This window comes from Podarcis cretensis, assembly GCF_951804945.1.
Source record: "Podarcis cretensis genome assembly, chromosome: 13".
NCBI classification, from domain to species: domain Eukaryota; kingdom Metazoa; phylum Chordata; class Lepidosauria; order Squamata; family Lacertidae; genus Podarcis; species Podarcis cretensis.
The window spans coordinates 10271571-10294758 of record NC_137182.1 but is presented as its reverse complement, the minus strand read 5'-3'; the positions used below and the strand labels follow the sequence as shown (position 1 = coordinate 10294758).

General features: G+C 44.6%; 1 protein-coding gene across 2 annotated transcripts in view; it reads right to left on the bottom strand.

Annotated features, from left to right (window-relative positions):
• Positions 1-19750, bottom strand: part of SMYD1 (SET and MYND domain containing 1) — a 41639-nt gene extending 21889 nt beyond the window's left edge. For both annotated transcript variants that reach the window (XM_079949744.1, XM_079949745.1), the window contains exons 1-2: positions 19551-19750; positions 2746-2922 (exon numbers count right to left, since the gene is read on the bottom strand). In XM_079949744.1, the coding sequence (XP_079805870.1) occupies positions 2746-2922; positions 19551-19672 (299 nt within the window). In that variant the 5' untranslated portion in view covers positions 19673-19750. The remainder of the gene's footprint in view (positions 1-2745; positions 2923-19550) is intronic.
• Between the last annotated feature and the right edge of the window lie 3438 nt (positions 19751-23188).

Here is a 23188-nt window from a genome sequence, read left to right as displayed (position 1 = left end):
TCATTTGCCTCCAGAAGGGAATATCTGGTTATGTGGCAAACATAATTTAAAATCATTGTGCCCACAATAGAAATCAGGGCAAACTGTCCTTGGTTAGCAATGGTCATTTTAGGCATTTATATGTCGTTGCTTTAGCTCTCAGAAAGGCTTATAAATAAGTTATAATATATATATATAATATAACATAATATATATAATATATAATAATATTATATATTATATATTATATAAAACATAATAGAGCAGCAGCCATTAAGCAATATTTAAATATGAATAATGGCAATATTTAGAATAATTGGGCTAATTTTTAAAAGTTTTCAACTGGTGCCCAAAATACAGCAGGCTTGGAACCAGGCAGGCTTGCCTTGAGAAGGTGTTCTAGAATCAGTGCACCATGATCATGTTTTTGTGTACACTGCTTACTGTTTGTTTATTTATTTATTAAATTTGTATCCTGCCCTTCAACTGAAGATCACAGGGCAGTTCACAACATAAAAACACAAAATGCATAATAAAACAAAAGGAAAAGGAAAACAAACCAATAACCCCCCCCGTAAGCGGTTTATAAATTCTTCTAAATAAAGAAATAAAGAAATAAAATAATAAATAAAGAAATAAAAGAAATAATAAAAGAAATAAAGAAATAAAAAATAAACAGCATCGTGAAATATTTTTTAAAAAATGCCACATCACATGCAGAACACAGATTTCTGTTCGTTCTCATCAGGTTGTGGGACTATACCAGACCTACCCCTGAAAACATCTGGGTCCCCTGCAGATGTTTGAAAAGCTGTTTAAGAAGTGACAGTTCTTAATACCGATCCTACTGTCCTACTGTCACCAATACTCATTGCATGTTGTGGAGAGACCACGCTCATGGGTTGGGTAGGAAGAACAAGACGCCAAGCAGCCTAGACAGATTTTTCAGGACCCTGGACAGAGCACAAGGAGCAGAAGATTTGTTAAATGCTTCACTTCAGTCCTTGTGGCCCAGACAGAGATCCTTCAAGGAGAAGACTTGTGGTTAGAAGTTTAGTAGTATTTCCGGAAGGTTTTGAGTTCTGGGGAAAGAAGTAGATACACCCAAAGGGATTTCCAAGTTGGAAATCCATGGGGTGGTTATAGGGACATAGGAAGTCATCTTATATTAAATCAGACTATTGGTCAAGCTGGCCTAGTGCTGTCTACAACAGGGGTCAGCTAGGTTTATCGGCCATGGGCTGGATCACTTCCATGGAGATCGTCCGAGGGCCAGACTGGCGCAGCGTGATGCCAGAAATCGCGTCTGCGCATGTCCGTGGCGTCAGAAATCGCTTCTGCACATGTCCAGGCGCCGAAAATCGCGCCTGCACAGAAGCAATTTTGGGCATCTGGACATGTGCAGACATGATTTCTGGTATCTGTGCTTGCGCAGACACCATTTCCGGTGCCACTCGGCGAGTCCCCGGACCATGCTGCGCTGGTCGCAGTGCACAGGGGACTTGCTGCGCAGGCAGCTTGGTTTGGGGGCAGCTCGTGGACCGGTAAAATGGTCTTCGTGGGCCGTATCGGGCCAATGGGCCTCAGGTTGCTGATTGGCAGCAGGTCTACAATGATTGGCAGCAGTGTACAGGTAAAGTTTGGACAAGATTGTGCCCCATTGTGTTTTTCCTCTGTTTGTCCATGGCTAAACCCGTGTGAGCACAAATCCATGGGTGAGGGTAATGTTACCGGCCCCGGACACACTGACCAAATGCTTGGAAGCTGTGACTGGATGGTTTCGTGGGAGCCAATTGAACCTAAATCCTTCGAAGACAGGGGTCCTATGGTTGGGTCAGGATGGCATGGGGATGAGGGACCAACTCCCTTCTCTTGCGGGGACCCAATTAGTGCCATTGCCTTCCGTTAAGAGTTTGGGTGTAATCCTTTCCATGGAGGCGCAGGTTACAGCAACAGCCAAGACGACATTTTTCCACCTTCGCCGCATCAAGCAGTTGGTCCCTTACCTTTCCCACCCCGACCTGGCCACAGTGATCCATGTGATGGTCACCTCCAGGCTTGACTACTGTAATTCGCTCTACGCTGACCCAGAAACTCCAGCGGGTGCAGAATGCTGCAGCGAGGCTCCTCACGGGGTCTCTGCCATGGGAGCATATTCACCCAGTGCTTCTCCAGCTGCACTGGCACCCAGTGGAGTACAGGGTCAGATTTAAGGTGCTGCTTTTGACCTTTAAAGCCCTTCACGGCCTAGGACCCTCGTACCTACGGGACCGCCTCTCCCGGTATGCCCCATGGAGAGCCTCAAGGTCCATAAATAGCAACACTCTAGAGGTCCCAGGCCCTAAGAAAGTCAGATTAGCCTCAACCAGAGCCAGGGCCTTTTCAACACTGGCTCCGGCCTGGTGGAACGCTCTGCCTCATGAGACCAGGGCCCCTGCAGGATCTGATTTCTTTCCGTAGGGCCTGTAAGACAGAGTTGTTCTGCCTGGCCTTTGGCTTGGAGCCAGTTTGATTCCCTCTCCCTCTTTCTTTTTCCTTTTTCCTTTCTCCTCCTGTGATGAGGCTGCATTTTAATATTTTAATGTTTCAATATTTTAATCTTGTTTTTAAGTTGTATTCATTCAACTTGTTTTTATTATTGCTAGTTACCCGCCCTGAGCCCGGCCTTGGCTGGGGAGGGCAGGGTATAAATAAAAATTATTATTATTATTATTAATAGCCCTTGATCAATTAATTACACACATTCGTTGGCAACTATTCACGCACCTGATGTTTTCGTTGGGCGCTTTCCCATGCCTCTTGATGGATGAGCACTCGTTCTTGTGGTTCGCCCAGGCGTCCTTCTGGCAGGTTCGATCACAGTAATGGGCAAACTTGCACTGACCGCAGCGCTGGAGCTTCTCGTGGCGCTTAAAGCAGGTGTGGCAGACCAGGTGAGTGAGGCTGGAATAGAGGTTCCTGGTGAGACCGGAGGAGCATCTCTGTGCCTGACAACAAACCCCAACTACTGGATTCTTTTTTTTTTTTTTTAATACATTTTTATTCAAGATATACAATTACACACATCGAGACAAAAACGAAATACACTTATTAATAAACTACTGGATTCTTTTGCCCCACCTTTTGGTGCCTGCCAAGCAGCCGTGTCATGATTATGATATTTTATTCTCTTGTTAATTATGCTGTTTTCAATGTGCATTTTATATTTGACTTCACTTAGCAATGGTGTTTTTTAAAAATGTGTAAATTAACTTGGTTTGTGTTAAACATGTATTCTGTAGCTGACCTCCTTTGTAATGTTTTATTTTGAAATCTTTAAGATAACTTTTTAGGTAAAGGTAAAGGGACCCCTGACTATTAGGTCCAGTCATGACCAGCTCTGGGGTTGCGTTGCTCATCTCGCTTTACTGGTTGAGGGAGCCGGCGTACAGCTTCCGGGTCATGTGGCCAGCATGACTAAGCCGCTTCTGGCAAACCAGAACAGCGCACGGAAACCCCGTTTACCTTCCCGCCGGAGCGGTACCTATTTCTCTACTTGCACTTTGACGTGCTTTCGAACTGCTAGGTTGGCAGGAGCAGGGACCGAGCAACAGGAGCTCACCCCGTCGTGGGGATTCAAACTGCCGACCTTCTGATCGGCAAGTCCTAGGCTCTGTGGTTTAACCCACAGCACCACCTGCATCCCAAGATAACGTTTTAGTTTTCTGTTAATTATGTTGCTTTGCCTGTATACTCTATATTTGACTTTCTTCATATTGTTTGTTTGATGTTTTAATATTCTGCAAACTGCTTTGTGATTTTTCTTAAAAATATAAAGCGTATAGAAATGAAATGAAATAATGAAATGAAATGAATAAATAAAGGAAGCAGACTCATTTGTAGCCATTGGGGGAGTGCAATTTGTCTCTTACTGGTAAAATACCACAATACCTTCCCAATCTTACCTTTTTAATTTTATAACAGGATATAAGCATAACATTATCTAAACAACTGGTTCCCCCCCCCCCTTAAACAGCAAATTTTCCCATATACTGTATACAACAACTTTCCCCATAAATCTATATACATAGCTGGTGGGTGCCAGCCATCAGGGTGCTCATTTGAATACTTTATAAAGGGATGCAATGTTCTAGCAAAATCATTCATATCAGCTGCATCGTTTAGGGCATGAGCTAGTTTCTCAGATAAAACAATTGTCCATACTTCCTGTTGTGTGATATAGTAGATGATCCAATCTTTTGCTATTTTTTGCTATGTGCTGCTACAAGAATAAAAGCATTAAGTTCCCTGTGCAATAATTTAAATTGAGTATCTTTAAAGATTGTTACTAAATGTATGCATGGGTTGTATTGTACATCCTGCTTTGTAAAAATCTGACCAGCGATCCTTCTGAAACAGAACAGAAGAAACATTAGCCTTGGGCAGGGTTTGCCCAAGACATTTTAGTACAGTGGTACCTTGTCTTGGTTCTCAAACTTAATCTGTTCTGGCAGTCTGTTCCAAAACCAAAGCGTTCCAAAACCAAGGCGCACTTTCCCATAGAAAGTAATGCAAAACGGATTAATCCGTTCCGGACTTTTTAAAACAACCCCTAAAACAGCAATTTAACATGAGTTGTACTATCTAATGAGACCAGCGGTCCATAAAATGAAAGCAATGATCAATGTACTGTACGATAAAATAAATAAGACAGTATTGTAGATGGTAAAAATTGAAATTATTATTTTTTCTTACCTTCACTGATGATAGTCATTGTTTGGATGGGAGGCTTTTATCCATTCCCACAGTCACACAATCAATCAATCAATCAATCAATCAATCAGTAACTGAACTGGGTTCCACACAGTCAACAAAAACACATAAACCAAAACAGATTCAAAAACAAAAACGCAAAATAAATAGCAAAAACAAAAGCGCCAAACTTAATCCATTCCGGAAGTCCATTTGACTTCCGAATTGTTTGAAAACCAAGGCGCAGCTTTTGATTGGTGCAGGTGCCCCAGGTACAATAGCTGACAGCCGCATCAGATGTTTGGCTTCTGAAAAATGTTTGCAAACCGGAACACCTACTTCTGGGATTTCGGCATTTGGGAACCAAGGCATTTGAGAACCAGTTAACACTGTATGTTAATCCACAACCATCCTCCACTTTTAAACACACTTCAACTTATATGGAACACAATGCACCAGCCAACAGTGGCAGCGTCACATTATTCATGATCCAGTCTCAGAACTCCATGGTTTATACTGTCTATGCAATACTAGGTATCTGTGCACCACTGCTCATAGCATTGCATCATGCATTTATAAAGCGCAGTTTATAAAGTAGCAAAATATTCATGAGATATCGCAAGCAGAAAGTGGAACTACTGGAAGAAGGAGCTCCCCATCCACACTCCCCCCACAAACACACATATTCCATACCGGTGAATCTGTGGACAATCATTTCATTATCTATAGGATCACGAGGAGCCAAATGAAACCGTACTGGGGGTTTGGCCCCTAGGCTACCAGAGTTGTTTGCTTGGACTTCCCAAATGATCTCTGGGGGAGGCTAAGATGTAATACATTTGTGATGTACTGCTATTCACACAGGCAGGCAGGCAGACACTTTACATTACAAACGTCTTGCTCAACCACGAAGAAATAAAGAAAATATTAAGAATATCGTATAGTAAAAGGCCAGAGGCATTCCTTTTAGGACTTTTAAATGACGATATTCCAAAAGACAAAACTAATTTTTTCTTATACGCAATGTCTGCAGCAAGAATCCTGGTGGCTAAGTATTGGAAAGGGAATCAGTTACCCACTAGGGGAGAGTGGCTATGTAAGCTCTCAGAATACTTAGAATTAGCCAAATTGACAGACATAATAAGACAAAAACCAAAAAGTGAACTAAAAAAAGAATGGGAGTGCCTAAATGAATACCTCAAAAGTCAAGGTTAGAGGGCAGAAATCTGGCTGAGTCTGGAATAACCTTGTGAAGTGAAAGGATAAGAAATAGGGATTTATATCTATATGTTAGGATCGAGATGATAAGGAAAACAGGAAAACAGGAAGACACAATGAGAGATAAAGGAGGTGCTGTGGGATTGGTGGAAGTCAATGTTTTGTTTTGTTTTGTTTTAGTATTTATATTATTAACTTGTAAGATATGGATTTGTTGTTGTTTTTTAGTTGTTGCTTTTTTAGTTTATCGAATGTTGGGTTTTGTGTGTTGTGTATTGTTATTTTTCAATATTTTTCGTGTTGTTGTTGTGTGGAAAATACTAATAAAATTTATAAAAAACAAAACAAAACACAAATATCTTGCTCAATTCTGTCATACTCCTAACGGGTGATGGAACTGGATCAACTGGCAGTTATACATACATAGAGTTGAGTATTACAGTGGTACCTCGGGTTACAAACACTTCGGGTTACAGACTCCGCTAACCCGGAAGTAGTACCTCGGGTTAAGAACTTTACCTCAGGATGAGAACAGAAATCGCACGGCGGCGGCACAGTGGCATTGGGAGGCCCCACATTAGCTAAAGTGGCACCTCAGGTTAAGAACGGTTGCAGGTTAAGAACGGACCTCTGGAACGAATTAAGTTCGTAACCAGAGGTACCACTGTATATGGAATAATGAGCTGCACTTCTGTCTCTGTAAACTTGGTGCTTATTTAGTGGTTTGTAGAACACCTTTGTCACCTCTCAGGCCGTGGCAAATGGTTTGGCTGCAGCTGCTCTTTGCACAAGAACCAGCTGTCTCCATAAATTCCATTTCAAATGTAGGGGACATTTAGTCAAAGGTGACACAACAGCTGCAAGCCAGCCTCTCTCTGCCTTTCAGATTCCATTATAGATCACGGTTTGCATGAGGAAATGTGGGCATTTGAGTTTTAAAGCGTTAACTAGTAAACACTTTTTAAGAGATGCTGAAATGGTTCCTTGGCTTGAGAGAAATAGGGAACCTACCAGACAAAAGAGAAGTTGGAACAGTGATAAAAACCTCCGTGGGCATTGCTGGTCTTAGGAAAAACCACTCGGTGTGCACATACTGGCCAGCTTAAACTGGCCCTGTGCCAAAAATAATTTGGGCTTCAGACAAGAGAGCAATGTGGGTTTTAAAGATGCATGTTTTAATAGATCACAGGGCAGGGACTTGGAAGCTGAAATGGACAGAGCTTCTGGTGTCAGTTAATAACTGCTGTGGGTGAGGAAAGAATTCAGGATGAGGCCCAGTGTCGAGAAGTGAGGCTTTTGCCCTACAGAACATGAAAAAACCAAGGGGAACAAACTACAATAGACTCTTGTTACTGCCACACACCAGTGGTGTAGCATGGGTTGTCAGCACCCGGGGCAAGGCAAGTAATTTGCGCCCCCTAACCCGTGGATTTGCGCCCCCAAACCCTAACCCCCAGATGTTGCGGCCGGTGCGGCCGGCCCCCCCTGCACCCCCCACGCTACGCCACTGCCACACACTTCCCTGTGGTTGCACTTTTAACAAAACCAAACACCCTTCCAGTCACTGCTGGCACTCCCTGCTCTGTGTGTGTTTGGTTGGACACGTCTGTTGCTTTCCTCCAAAATTACATTTTAACCTGGTACTTTTGTCTTGTGGTGAGGTGTTTGGGATGCTTCCATCAAGGGCTCCTTTCGTCAGGCTCCATTCTTCAGTAGCAGTGTGCTCAAATTCTGTATCCAAGCCACAGCTTCACACAGCTGCTTCATGTTCTACAAACAGGCAAAACTATCTTCATAATTAGACCAAACAGACAACTTTCTGGAGTTTAGCTCTAGGAAGTGCTCCAGCATGCTTAAAGAAATGGGGAAGGAGATATGTAGGTCAAAACAGGAAAGGACATACAGTGAAACCTCGGTTTTTGAGCATCTCAGAAGCCAAACAATTTGGAGCCCCAACGCCAAAAACCTTGAAATAATTGCTTCCATTTTCAAAAGTGCCTCAGAACTCAAAGGCTTCCACTGCATGTTTTTCCATTTTTCAATGGATTTTGCCGGCCGCCCATTGATCCTTGTTTTTCAAACATTTCAGAAGTTGAACGGTCTTTCAGAATGGATTACATTCAACAACTGAGGTTCCACTGTATTAGAAAGGGTAAATCAATAATAAGTTTATCTTGTTCTGTTCTGCCCCCTAACCAAGTCCACCCCTCTCTTTTCCAGCCCTTCTCCTCATGCTGTGATGTAGTTATCAAAGGCATGATAAAGTAAAAAATAGCAAACAATGATGCATTGTGTTCTGGGAAATTGCTTGCAAGCATGTGTGTATTTAAGGGACGTGGGTGGCACTGTGGGTTAAACCACAGAGCCTAGGACTTGCCGATCAGAAGGTCGGCGGTTCGAATCCCTGTGATATATAGTATCTCGGATGGGGTGAGCTCCCGTTGCTCGGTCCCTGCTCCTGCCTACCTAGCAGTTCGAAAGCACATCAAAGTGCAAGTAGATAAATAGGTACCGCTCCGGCGGGAAGGTAAACGGCGTTTCCGTGCGCTGCTCTGGTTCGCCAGAAGCGGCTTAGTCATGCTGGTCACATGACCCGGAAGGTGTACGCCGGCTCCCTCGGCCAATAAAGTGAGATGAGCGCCGCAACCCCAGAGTCAGCCACGACTGGACCTAATGGTCAGGGGTCCCTTTACCTTACTGAGACAAGAAGGCAGGAACAAGTTGCAAAACCACTGGGTGAAATGATGCAGAAGTGTACCCTCTACTTCTGCAGCTGCCTTGCTGCCTATCTAGTAGGTTTTATTTATGTATGGAGGTGCTTTTATCTTATGCTGGTCTATGACCGTATTAAAGATTTGGATTGGATTGGAAGTGCTTATGTATCTCAGTTGGACGCTGACTTACATGGCCTGCAATGCACTTGCATTAACATGGTAATGTGATATATAGTATCTCAGACAAGTGAAGTAGTGATCTAATTAATTCCTTGCATTAATCCTAGCAACAATGCAGTAAGTCAAGTGTGACTTATTTTCAGGGAGATGTGAAACAGAAGTGCGGTCATGCGGCTCATTCCTATGTATGTTTGCTCACAAATAAGTCTAAGGAGTAAAATGGGATACAAGTGTCCCTCCCTCATTACAACTTGTGTTTATCATGGCCTCCTCTAAGACGGTTTATTTCTTCAGGCAGCAGTTGCAGTTGTTTTTATCCCAATCCTTTGTCTCCTTGCTGCCATATATGGCGACAAGCTCTGCTGCCCCTTTTCACCCTGCTGACATGGCAGCTGACAGAAACCAGAACTTCTTGAAGTGGCCGAATCTCAGTTTCTCTCAGTTTCTTGTTTTCCCAGTCTAAAGTACACTTTGCCACCATTTCACATCAGTCTGACTTTTTTGAGAGTCCTCTTGAAAATTCACCCGCATTTTTAGTTCCCATTTCGTTTGCAATTTTGCCAAATACACACGTAAGGTAAAGGGACCCCTGACCATTAGGTCCAGTCGTGGCCGACTCTGGGGTTGCGGCGTTCATCTCGCTTTATTGGCTGAGGGAGCCGGCTTACAGCTTCCGGGTCATGTGGCTAGCATAACTAAGCCACTTCTGGCGAACCAGAACAGCGCACGGAAACGCCGTTTACCTTCCCGCTGGAGCGGTTCCTATTTATCTACTTGCACTTTGACATGCTTTCGAACTGCTAGGTTGGCAGGAGCAGGGACCGAACAATAGGAGCTCACCCCGTCGCGGGGATTCGAACCACCGACCTTCTGATCGGTATGTCCTAGGCTCTGTGGTTTAACCCACAGCGCCACCCACACCACCATATGAGGGCTAGCCTTGATCAAAGGGGGGTGGCTGCAAGGTGGACTTTGTAAAGATACAGCTCTTGAGAGCATCGTCCGCACAGGGTTCCTGACTGAGTGGAGAGCCCATTCATATGCAGCTGTTCGCAAATTTATTTCAACAGTGGTGCTCAATGTGCAGGCATTTGGGATGCGTGATGCTGCGGCAGGCCTGGTGGGCATGGACATGTTCTGCGCCTCTGTGTGTTGGATGGATGGATGGATAGATGACTGGCTGGCTGGCTGGCTGGCTGGATGGATGGATGGATGGATGGGAAGCTGGGCAAGAGCTCCATCACATAAGGCAGGTATGCTGAAGATGACCATTCCTGCGAGTGTTTCATCACTAGAGAGGAGGAATCTGCTGCTGTCCACATGTTACTGGATTCCATCACCCAGCCACCAGAGCCACAGACATAGAAGCTGAAGTCCTACAACCCTGGGAGGCCTACAGCTTCCATATGTCATCTGACTCAAAGGATGCAGAAGCTTCCCTCCTCAGAAAGTTCACTGGACGTGAACTTCTCAAGTCCCTGAAACAAAACCCACGGCGACTGCAATTGCCCTTCTCCAAGTCTTGGCTGTGACCGCTTGCCAGGGAGAAAAAAATAGACCCCATAAATCTGTCGACCTTGTCAGCACGCAAGGTAGTGGAGCCTGCCTAACAAACAAGGTTTCTGTGACTTCTGAGAGGAAAGGTGTGACATCTTCATTTCAAAGACCTGTATTAAAATCAACTATCATCTCTCATCAGTTCTGCAGCGTATTTTCTGCTGGTTCCATAGTCAAGCAAAAGGCTGTAACAGAACCTAAATCAGGGAAAGAAACCTGAGGTGAACCACAAAATAGTGCCCAACTCCCCACCAGGAAAGAAGGACTGTGAACATCAAGAACACAGGGGGGATAAAGTTCTACACCAGGATTTGCTGCCCCAGTTGCTCCTGCCACCTGAAGCAGTCACCTCGTGTTGTCTCATGGATGGGCCGGCCGTGCCTGGCTGCATGGAAGCCTATGGGCAAGCAGCTATTCACATGTAGGTTTTTTGCTTTGCAGACAACTATGCTAATGCATGAGGTCATGCTTCTCATCCCAGAGCTAATGACTGCATAATAATAATAATAATAATAATAATAATAATAATAATAATTTATCTATACCCCGCCCATCTGGCTGGACTTCCCCAGCCACTCTGGGCGGCTTCCAACAAAATATTAAAATACAGTAATGCATCGAACATTAAAAGCTTCCCTAAACAGGACTGCCTTCAGATTTCTTCTAAAAGTCTGGTAGTTGTTGTTCTCTTTGACATCTGGTGGGAGGGTGTTCCACAGGGCACAACTACCTGACATTTAGAAGACATCTGAAGGCAGCCCTGTTCAGGGAAGTTTTTAATGTGTGACACTTTAATGTATTTTGAATCTTTGTTGGAAGCCAACCCAGAGTGGCTGGGGAAACCCAGCCAGATGAGCGGGGTACAAATAATAAATTATTATTATTATTATTATTATTATTATTATTATTATTATTATTATTATTATTATTATTCACTCATTTTTCAGTCTTTATAGGTGCCAGACTGCAGACCCCACACAGGAAACTATCCCTCTGGAGTGCCACGTTGAAGCTAGGGAGACCTCCAGCAAGATGGTTGAACTTCCAGGTAGCCCCCCAGGTGAGGAATAATAATAATAATAATAATAATAATAATAATAATAATAATAATAATAATAATAATAATAATAATTTATTATTTATATCCCGCCCATCTGGCTGGGCCTTCCCAGCCATTCTGGGCGGCTTCCATAAAAACCAAAAATACAGTAAAATCACACGTTAAAAACTTCCCTGAACAGGGCTGCCTTAAGATGTCTTCTGAATGTCAGGTAGTTGTTTATCACTTTGACATCTGCTGGAAGGGAGTTCCACAGGGTGGGCGCCACTACCGAGAAGGCCCTCTGCCTGGTTCCCTGTAGCTTTGCTTCTCGCAATGAGGGAACCGCCAGAAGGCCCTCGGCGCTGGACCTCAGCGTCCGGGCAGAATGATGGGGGTGGAGACGCTCCTTCAGGTATACGCCAAGCAGCCCTCACCCAGTCCCCAGCCCCTCAAAATCAGCTGGGGAGGCCCTACTTACACTTTTCCCCTCCTTTCCGCTTCTATCCATTCCCAGCTCTCTTCAATCCCTTTTGGCAAATAATTTCAGATCAACCCAATATAGAAAAAGGGTATTGCAGTGGTACCTCGGGTTAAGAACTTAATTCGTTCCGGAGGTCCGTTCTTAACCTGAAACTGTTCTTAACCCGAGGTACCATTTAGCTAATGGGGCCTCCCGCTGCCACCACGCAATTTCTGTTCTCATCCTGAAGCAAAGTTCTTGACCCGAGGTACTATTTCTGGGTTAGCGGAGTCTGTAACCTGAAGCGTCTGTAAACTGAAGCGTCTGTAAATTGAAGCGTCTGTAACCTGAGGTATCCAGTTAAAGATATATAGAATATTGAAATGACATCTCCTGGAAGGAGTGTTCATTTAGACTTTTACAGAACTGAGGGCAGGGGAGAGTACAAAACAGTAAGACCTTCCCTCTCACAGAGTAGTGCCTCACCATCTTGTGAATATTTATTTTTTAACATTTAACATTTAATTTTTGAAGCTTTTAAAATGTTCATTTCCCAGATGTGCCCCAGGACTTACTACCGAGTAGGGATGGTGGGGGAATTCCATATGGTTAGTATCTTAATGCGAACCCTACCCAATTTGTAATTTGAAAAACAATACGTAAACCGAAACACAGCGATCCTTTGAAATTCATGCTTCTCTGAATTTTGTGGCGCAGTGCTCCAACCAAATAAAGTGTCCAAAGGTTGGTCTGTTATTGGAAGGCATTTATTAGTGGGGAAAGTCTATAAAATGAATTATATTAAGGGAAATTGCTTGCAAAGAAAGGTGTGCATTAAGAGAAATTGTCACTAAAATACTCACAAATTTTCACAAGGACTCATTAAAAAGAACTGGCCAACTAATTAAGAAGTGTGGAGAACTGGAAAACTGAGAAACTGATAGAAACCCAAAGTGACCCATTCGTCTGCCTCTATTACAGAGTAGATACAGTGGTGCCCCGCAAGACGAATGCCTCGCAAGATGAAAAACCCGCTAGACGAAAGGGTTTTCCGTTTTTCGAGGCGCTTCGCAAGACGAAATTCCCTATGAGTCTTGCGAGTTTTTTTCCCTTTTTTCCACTTTTTCTAAGCCACTAAGCCACTAATAGCCGCTAAGCCGCTAATAGCGCTAATCCGCTAAGCCGCTAATAGGGATGCTTCGGAAGACGAAAAAACCGCTAGACAAAGAGACTCGCAGAATGAATTAATTTCGTCTTGCGAGGCACCACTGTATGCAGATATGATTGCACCCTATGCCCCACTGCTAGGCTTTTCAAATTGGACAAAGACATAACACATTACTCTGGGGAGATCAGACCACTCGAACCCTCAAATGCCCCATTCTTCACACACACAAAAAGCAAATAGGATAGCATTGTTAAGTGTGGAGCTGTTCAGTCTGCATACTTAACCTTTGCCTATATCAGGGTTGACATGACACAACCCTGTGTCATGCTTTGGTTAAAGGGTATGGTCATTGATATTCAGAGTTATATATGGTTTCTCATAACCTTATATATATATATAGTTATATATGGCACATATATAGTTATATATGGTTTCTCATAACGTGGGTGGCGCTGTGGGCCTAGGACTCAGAAGGCAGAGCCTAGGACTCAGAAGGTCGGCGGTTCAAATCCCTGCGACGGGGTGAGCTCCCGTTGCTCAGTCCCTGCTCCTGCCAACCTAGCAGTTCGAAAGCACATCAAAGTGCAAGTAGATAAATAGGTACCACTCCAGCGGGAAGGTAAACGGTGTTTCCGTGCGCTGCTCTGGTTCGCCAGAAGTGGCTTAGTCATGCTGGCCCCATGACCCGGAAGCTGTACGCCGGCTTCTTCAGCCAATAAAGCAAGATGAGAGCCACAACCCTAGAGTCGGCCACAACTGGACCTAATGGTCAGTGGTCCCTTTACCTTTACCTTTACCTCAATTATATTTTACCAAACAATATCTCATCCGTTAAAAACTGCTTCATCATAATCCTCCGAAGCAATGATGCAAGCTTTTAATTGGATACAGGACAGTAGCTCATTACATTATGACAAGCTGCCATAGCTTCCCTCCCAACATGAATGCTTTGAGTGTAACGTGAGATACTGGAATAAGCTGTCAACGCATTAGAGACAGAGCCAAGCTCTAGAATGTGCTCCTTGATTTCCAGTACATTGCATTCTGGAGACTACCAGCTACATTCAGTGGAGAGACTGAAGTCCTAAGGCATGTGGACATATCACCAATAACTTTTAGATCCCTGTGATTAGAAAAGATTTGGGAATGCATGGCTGGCTATCCCTTGCAATCAACTCACATGTTGGACATTCTTGCGCCCTAGATTTTCTTTGCTGTTGTGCATCTGATATGTTGCAAGCACCAAGGATTGGGCCCAGTGCAATGTATTCTCAAAAGCTACTGGAACTTGCTGATTCAGTACAGAATTTAATATTCTTAAATCTGTATTGGATTATTACCCAGAAACACCAAGACAGCCTCGGCTTCTTTTTGACACTTGCGAGCAATTCTGTTAAGGAGTTTGTTCCTTAACAGAAAAGCTGTATGCACTTCACAATGAAGACCAGAATTCACCCCAGTGATGTGCCAGACCAATAAAATCGTCTCATGTGATTAAAACTAGCAGTCCATTCACCAAGACCACATGGTCAGATCCCCAGCCATGGTTGGTTTCTTCCATGCAGGGTGAATGAGCCGGATTAAATGTTCATCAAAAGAAGGCTCACACACAATTCTGGATGCCCTGTGTTCTGGGGAAAGTCATGGAAAAAGCAAAAGTGTATAGATGAGTCTTCAGTCAAGCAGCCATGGTTTCTAAGTTGTGCAACAGCACAGGGGGGAAACTACCACCATCTGTTTGTGCATACAGTATTTAGCAATGGCAGGGGACCGGGTGGCGCTGTGGGTTAAACCACAGAGCCTAGGACTTGCCGATCAGAAGGTCGGCGGTTCGAATCCCCATGACGGGGTGAGCTCCCGTTGCTTGGTCCCTGCTCCTGCCAACCTAGCAGTTCGAAAGCACATCAAAGTGCAAGTAGATAAATAGCTCTGGCGGGAAGGTAAACGGCGTTTCCGTGCACTGCTCTGATTCACCAGAAGCGGCTCAGTCATGCTGGCCACATGACCGGAAGCTGTATGCTGGCTCCCTTGGCCAATAAAGTGAGATGAGCGCCGCAACCCCAGAGTCGGCCACAACTGGATCTAATGGTCAGGGGTCCCTTTACCTTTACCTTTTTATTTAGCAATGGCATGTTCACCACCTACTATCCAAGCAATGGTGATATGGAACAAGCTTAAGGGTAACATCAACAGTTCCTGCTTCTACACATATAAACCCTTTTGTCAGAAGACAGCTGTACATAATGATCAAGAATTCCACAATGAGACATTGTTGTATGGGCCTGCACATCTTTCATGCCTTGCCTATTTATGTGGAAAGCCTCCAATAAAACTGTTAATTTAAAAAAACCAAAAACCAAGTGAGCTTGGAAGACATTGCACGTCTTAAAATTGTACCAACTTCAGTGTTTTAAAGTTTGTACACCTAGAGCCTTAAAAAGATAATAAATAATAATAATAAATTTTTATTTATATCCCGCCCTCCCCAGCCAAAGCCGGGCTCAGAGCGGCTAACAACAGTAAAATAATACAAGGTAAAGCGAAGCAATTTTCCCCCGTTTTTCAGTTTTGTTAAAAGTGCAAAATGGTTGAAGGCAGCACATAGATAAAAACCAAATAAGCAACGTTGTAAATTTCGGTTTCCAGCAATCAACTTGTTTCAAATAGCAATTCGAGAATTCATGACTCTCTTCCGCACCTCACAAGAAATATCTTACTCTCATTTACAACCAGCTTTATTCCAACCTCACCCAGCCTCGGCCACAACCTCCAATCCCAAGGTGGCCCTCAATAGCCTGCAGCACATGTTCCACTTTCGCCTGCGTGAGCCAAAATGCAGGCAGGGTGCTTTTTAAGTCACACACACACACCCCAGTGTGAACAACAACAGAGCCTCTGCCAAATTTTGTGACTTGGGTACTACAAGGGGCCCAGAATTCAGAACATGAAGTGTGCAAAGAAAGAACTTGAAATATACTCAGAGTCGAGAGTGGATTTCATGCTCTTTATTCAGCTCATAGTGGTGAGGAGGGAATGAAAGTCCCCTCAAAGTATCTGCTTTATATACATTATTTACACAATGGGCTGCACGTGATTGGCTAATTCCGGAATTCTCCTGTAGGCCAATCAGGTTGTGGATTCACTTCTATCTGGAGCTGGATTGGGCGGCTCCTGCCGACCAATCATACTGCTGCATTGTTCTAGGACCAATCAGACTGCTGCATTCTGAATCCTATTGTTCTAGGACCAATCAGACGGCTGCAGTTTGGATCCTATTCAACTCAGTACATATCAGAACTCTTACTACTTTCAGACAGGGATAAATTGAAAGGGAGTTAGAAGATCTTTTGCCTATTTCTTGAAGTAAGAATTTCAAGTGCATACTAAAGGGGTGCCCATTGTCTGCTGAACCTTGAAGATGGACTTCAGGAGAGGGTTTTTTTCAGCTGGAACTCACCGAAACTTAGTTTTGGCACCTCTCAGGTGGGCACCATTGCCATTTTAAGAGAATGAGGGAGACGTTCATGGTGAGTTCCAGCACCTCTTTTTCTAGAAAAATAACACTGGACTTCAGGCTCCAAACATGGAAGAGTAATTTACTTGGTTGGTGGCACTGTGGGTTAAACCACAGAGCCTAGGGCTTGCCGATCAGAAGGCCGGCGGTTCGAATCCCCGCGACGGGGTGAGCTCCCGTTGCTCAGTCCCTGCTCCTGCCAACCTAGCAGTTCAAAAGCACATCAAAGTGTGAGTAGATAAATAGGTACCACTCCGGCGGGAAGGTAAACGGCATTTCCGTGCGCTGCTCTGGTTCGCCAGAAGTGACTTAGTCATGCTGGCCACATGACCCGGAAGCTGTACGCCGGCTCCCTCAGCCAATAAAGCGAGATGAGCGCCGCAACCCCAGAGTCGGTCACAACTGGACCTAATGGTCAGGGGTCCCTTTACCTTTACCTTTACTAACTTACAGGCAGCCCCCTGGGAGGTTATTAACACAGGCCTGCAACAAGAGATCAGTGTCTCAAGGAAGACACTTGAGGCTGGGTTTTACTTAAGGGGAGCATGCACTAGAAATTCACCATTCCTGACTACAGTGCACAGAGGAGTTTTAGTGTTCACACCAGGGAGAAGGGAGTGAAAGAAACCTTTGCAAGTGCCTCGCTTCAAGGTGGAGTGAGTCAGTGGAGCCAGTTGGGACTTCTCAACTGCTTGATTCAAAAAGCATTTCATTTAATTGACAGGTCAACCATTTTGGAAAAGGGCATTTACAGAAACAAGCAAAATTGCGAATTAGGATGTACAATGCAACCCATGCTTGGGTTCACCAAGAATTTTTTAAGATACTCAACGTAAATTGTTGCACAAGGAACATATCTTTTTTCTTCTTGTAGCGACACGATTGCTCATAGCAAAATATTGGGAAAGACTTGGTCATCTTCATATCACACCATGGAAACAGGAAGTATCTGAGAAACGCACTAAGAGTTCACACCCTGAATGATGCAACTGATACAGATGATTTTGCTAGAACATGGCATCTCTTTATAAAGTATTCAAGCCCTGATGACTAGTATCTGCCAACTACACATATGTGCAAATTTGCTGCATTCATCTTCTGTTCCAAAGGAAGGGTGGGAGAGGGGGAACCAACTGTTTTGACAATGTTATGCTTATATTCTTTTTCTTGGAAACTAATAAATATAATTAAAAATAATAATTGATTAATGCCCAGTAATTTGGAAAAGACCCTGATGCTGGGAAAGATGGAGGGCACAAGGAGAAGGGGATGACAGAGGACGAGATGGTTGGATAGTGTTCTCGAAGCTACCGGCATGAGTTTGACCAAACTGCGGGAGGCAGTAGAAGACAGGAGGGCCTGGCGTGCTCTGGTCCAGGGGGTCACGAAGAGTTGGACACGACTAAACGACTAAACAACAACAAAACAAATTTGGGGGAATCCTCTCCAAGGCTTGATCCAAACTAAATAATATATTTATGTGAAAACAATCACCAGGTTTTAAAGCATGCACTTAGTAGCAGAGAAGAAGGAATAAAAGAGAGAATAAGGGGGAAAGTAGGAACTCAACGAGGAAATATTCATTGGCATACTGTGCCTTTGGGCAAATAGTAAAAAAGCCTATCCAGACACGCAGAAGTTACATGTGTTTTCTAATTTTTGTAGCTGCTGTTGATTTTGAATGATTTTAAGTACCTGTTTTTAACTTTTTAATTTAGATTTTTAATGTTTTATATTTCTGCAAACAGCTTAGAGGTTTTCTTGTTATATAAATTTTGTTTAATAAAATAAATAAAAAGGTTGATTAATCCTACTCCCACCCCTTGAGAGACATCTCTGTAAAACTCAGTACAGTAAATGTATTAATAAAAGAGAGGCAGAAACATATCTGTCAACTTTTCCCTTTTCTTGCGAGGAATCCTATTCGGAATAAGGGAATTTCCCTTAGAAAAAGGGAAACGTTGACAGCTATGGGCGGAAATATCCCTGTAGCGTGCAATGTGGTAGCCTCAGCGGAATAGTACAAGCAAGTCATTCATATGCTTGACACTGCTGGTGGCAGGTGACCATGGTGATATAGGTTTGCCAACCATGCAGTGCTTTGAATGCTAAAGCATCGTCATATCTCAGTAATTCTTATAGCCATGTGAGGCAGATCAGTATTATTATCCCCACGGCACAGATGGGGGAGACTGAGGCTGAGAACTGCTAACCTGTCTAAGGCCACCCAGTGAGATCACAGCAGAGGTGAGAATTTAACTGGGAACTTTCTGACGCAGCTCAGTCTTTGAGCTGCCACTCCGCACCAGCTCTATTCTGGCTATAGGGTCGTAAAGGTAAAGGGACCCCTGACCATTAGGTCCAGTCACGGACGACTCTGGGGTTGCGGTGCTCATCTCGCTTTATTGGCCAAGGGAGCCGGCATACAGCTTCTGGGTCATGTGGCCAGCATGACTAAGCCGCTTCTGGAGAACCAGAGCAGCGAACGGAAACGCCGTTTACCTTCCTGCCAGATTGATACCTATTTATCTACTTGCACTTTGATGTGCTTTCGAACTGCTAGGTTGGCAGGAGCAGGGACCGAGAAACAGGAGTTCACCCCGTCACGGGGATTCAAACCGCCAACCTTCTGATCGGCAAGCCCAAGAGGCTCAGTGGTTTAACCCACAGCGCCACCAGAATCATAGAATTGTAGAGCTGGAAGGTACCTCGAAAGTCATCAAGTCCAACCCCTTACGGGAATCCTGCCCACAGCTGTCCCTGGGTGGGCTCGAACCACTAACCTTCTAGCTAACAGCCAGATGCATCTCTCTTCCTGAAATGCTTCTCATTAGTAAATTAGACAAGGAGTAACAGCATTCCCCCTGCTAAGACTGTGATGAATTAAAGCCAGCTGTTTCCACATCAGTTCCCTCTTCCATTCACAGTCAGCAGCGAGGTCCAAATTTTCAGCAACACACTTCCATATATTTTTTGGTCCTCCTTACCTGTCAAATACTACTGCAGCATAGGCTCGTTCTGCAAAAATGACATCTCCCGCCCAAAATTCCTTCACGGCCTTCAGCCCCCTGCCTTTGGCTTCGCAGGTGAACACGTCTACGTTCTCCATGCCCCCTCTTGTTATATTAAAGCATCCAAGCTCGTAAGACGAGGGCTTCCAAGTGACTCAAATCTCTTATCACTCCTGCTCTTTAAAGGCTTCCCAGCTTCCAGATGACCAATCCTATAAATGGTCTGCCTCGGCACCTCCCAACTAACACCAAATTTCCATAGCAAAGGGGGCGGGCGACACAAAAAGGGCTTCAAAGTCTCCTTGGATGGGTGGCGAGAGTTTGGTCCTGTAGGATCGCAGTTTGTTTCATTAGCCCAACGAAATAACACAATATTATTTCCCCCCGAAAATAAAAATTATTGTGCATGCGACAGCCACAACATTTACTTTACACCCTCCTACTGGAAAGATAATGTGTGTTCTTGTGTGTATTTTTAGAAACCACATGCTTCTGCCTGTCAGGAGCCAACAGCTGAGAAAGTGCTAAGTAGCATGCCTTGCGTGCAATGGCCAGTAACATTCAACGCTATTTGCACTGTTTTAAAAAGAAATTAAACAATGCTGCATTTTTTTGACACACAGGCGGAGTTATGTGGGGCTGCATTTGAAGACTGTGCACTGAAAAGATGTTCCCTAAGCGCATAAGCTGCCCAGAGGGCACAAGCCATGCAACCTGCACTTGGAAGTCACTCAAAGGTCTTGCAGAAATTTGGCACCCTTCTCCCAAGCAGATATGACATCTTTGCTTGTCCCTTGGGTGAAGATGAGATTATACTCATGTAAACATGAACCATTGATGGTTGGATAGTGTTCTCGAAGCTACCAGCATGAGTTTGACCAAACTGCGGGAGGCAGTGGAAGACAGGAGTGCCTGGCGTGCTCTGGTCCATGGAGTCACGAAGAGTCGGGCACGACTAAACGACTAAACAACAACAACAAACATGAACCTGCTTGGGAGTGTAGGCAAGATATAAAGGTAAAGGTAAAGGACCCCTGACAGTTAAGTCCAGTCGCGAACGACTCTGGGGTTGCAGCGCTCATCTCACTTTACTGGCCGAGGGAGCTGACGTTTGTCCGCAGACATTTTTTCTGGGTCATGTGGCCAGCATGACTAAGCCGCTTCTGGCAAAACCACAGCAGTGCACAGAAACGCTGTTTACCTTCCCGCCGGAGCGGTACCTATTTATCTACTTGCACTGGCGTGCTTTCGAACTGCTAGGTTGGCAGGAGCTGGGACCGGACAACGGGTGCTCACCCTGTTGCGGGGATTCAAACCACATTGGAATCAAATAGTAAAGGTAAAGGACCCCTGGATGGTTAAATCCAGTCAAAGGTGACTATGGGGTTGCGGCGCTCATCTCACTTTCAGGCCGAGGGAGCCAGCATTTGTCCACAGACAGCTTTCTGGGTCATGTGGCCAACATGACTAAACCACTTCTGGCACAACGGGACACCGTGACAGAAACCAGAGTGCACGGAAACGCCGTTTACCTTCCCGCCGGAGCGGTACCTATTTATCTACTTGCACTTTGAGGTGCTTTCGAACTGCTAGGTTGGCAGGAGCTGGGACTGAGCAGCGGGAGCTCACCCTGTCGTGGGGATTCAAACCGCTGACCTTCTGATCAGCAAGCTCTAGGTTCAGTGGTTTAGACCACAGCGCCACCTACATCCCTAGGCAAGATATACATACCTTCAAAAAACCCCACACCACGTTAGACCAGATTATGATATATAATAGATGTGTTCCACGTGCAAATTAAGCACATTTGCATGGTGACTGTAACTGTTCATAACATAGATTGTAGCTTTTAATTCATTCTACTTCTGCTCAGTCACAGAGAAAAACAAATAGCTTAAGCAGAATTCTGAAGATTAACCCCACCCCTGAATTGTAGAAGTCTTATTTCTGAAATTCCTGTCTTTGGAGATTTCATCAGGCATTGTCCACACACCTTTAAGCACATGTGTGCAATTATAAGGCCGCCGCGCGATTTCTGTTCTCATCCTGAGGTAAAGTTCTTAACCTGAGGTACTACTTCCGGGTTAGCGGAGTCTGTAACCCGAAGTGTTTATAACCTGAGGTGTCTGTAACCCGAGGTACCACTGTACAACAAATACAAATGGCTTCTTGTATTTTTAAAAAGAGCAACTGGGTAAAAGTTGCAAAGACATACAATCAAAATCTAAATTGTACAAGAATGTGACTCATATCTGAGGCTAGAAAGCATCAAAGTTAAAAAATAGCACTCGCTGTGAACATGACTGACTCAACTAATCTACAAAGATGGATTGATTAAGACGGAAGAGACTTAAGGTGTTTTCTTTTTATAACAGGAGAGATAAAAATATTGGCTCGAGATAGGAAAGGGGGTGGTATCAATGTACCAGTCTGATATGCAGGTCTGGTATGTCTCTGGAGGACGGCACAAAAATAGAAAGACCACTTTCTGTATCCAGACGTCTCCAGACGTCAGCGGCCGTTGAGACCCCACACAGCCACTGGAGAATAATAATAATAATAATAATAATAATAATAATAATAATAATAATAATTTATTATTTGTACCCCGCCCATCTGGCTGGGTTTCCCTAGCCACTCTGGGTGGCTTCCACAAAGATCAAAAATACACTAAGATGTATTTTACCATGGCCAAACAAGGCCAACTTTCTAGTCCATGCAACCAGCTAGCATCCCAGTTGGCCTTGTTCAGCCATGGGGGCTGGTGGGAATTGCCTGCCAAAATTTAAACTCCTTTGGGCCAATCATGACCCTAGTGGTCTCAGGAGTGGTCCTTTGGCAGTGGACCTGGCAGAGCCAGTCTTCTGTCAGGTCCGCTGCCGGGGCCTAAAAACTGGCTGCACAGTGATCAGGCAGTGCCGTCCGAAATTGGTCATCCTGCGGCTCTGCCCAGGAGTTACGCAGGTATCGCACGTGTATGGCTTTGCTATGGAATTACTCAGTTGCTGTATTCGGGGCCAGGGAGGAAGTTGCCTGCAAACAAATTGGACCTGTCTGGGAATGTGCTATCCTCATAGCGACTGCCCCTACTTTGGCAGAAAGGCATTGGGTTGGAAAATAATAATAAGTTTTTATTGTTAAAATAATTCAGCATTAATACACACATATTGCGAATATACAAGCGTACAAACATACATTTCATACAATCCTTAAAAATATTGAAACATACCTACACTCAATCCCACAGATACCGTATTTTTCATCCCATAAGGCGCACCTAGTTTTTTTTGGGGGGGGGGAAATAAAGGGGGAGGGAATTATTTCCCCCCCAAGCCCAAGCTTCCTCTGACCCCAGCCCCCAGAACAGGCAACTCTCCGCAAGCCGCGGGAGCTCAGCGCCGGGCTGCCACGGCTTGCGGAGAGGTGCGCAAAGCCTGGGCACGTTGAGCTCAGCGCGCCCAGCCTTCAGCATGCAGGCAACTTTCCGCAAGCCGCGGGAGCCCAGCGCCGGGATGCCATGGCTTGCGGAGATCTGCGCGAAGCCTGGAGAGCGAGAGGGGTCATTTTTGGAGGGGAAAAAGTGCGTCCTATGGGGCGAAAAATACGGTAATTCC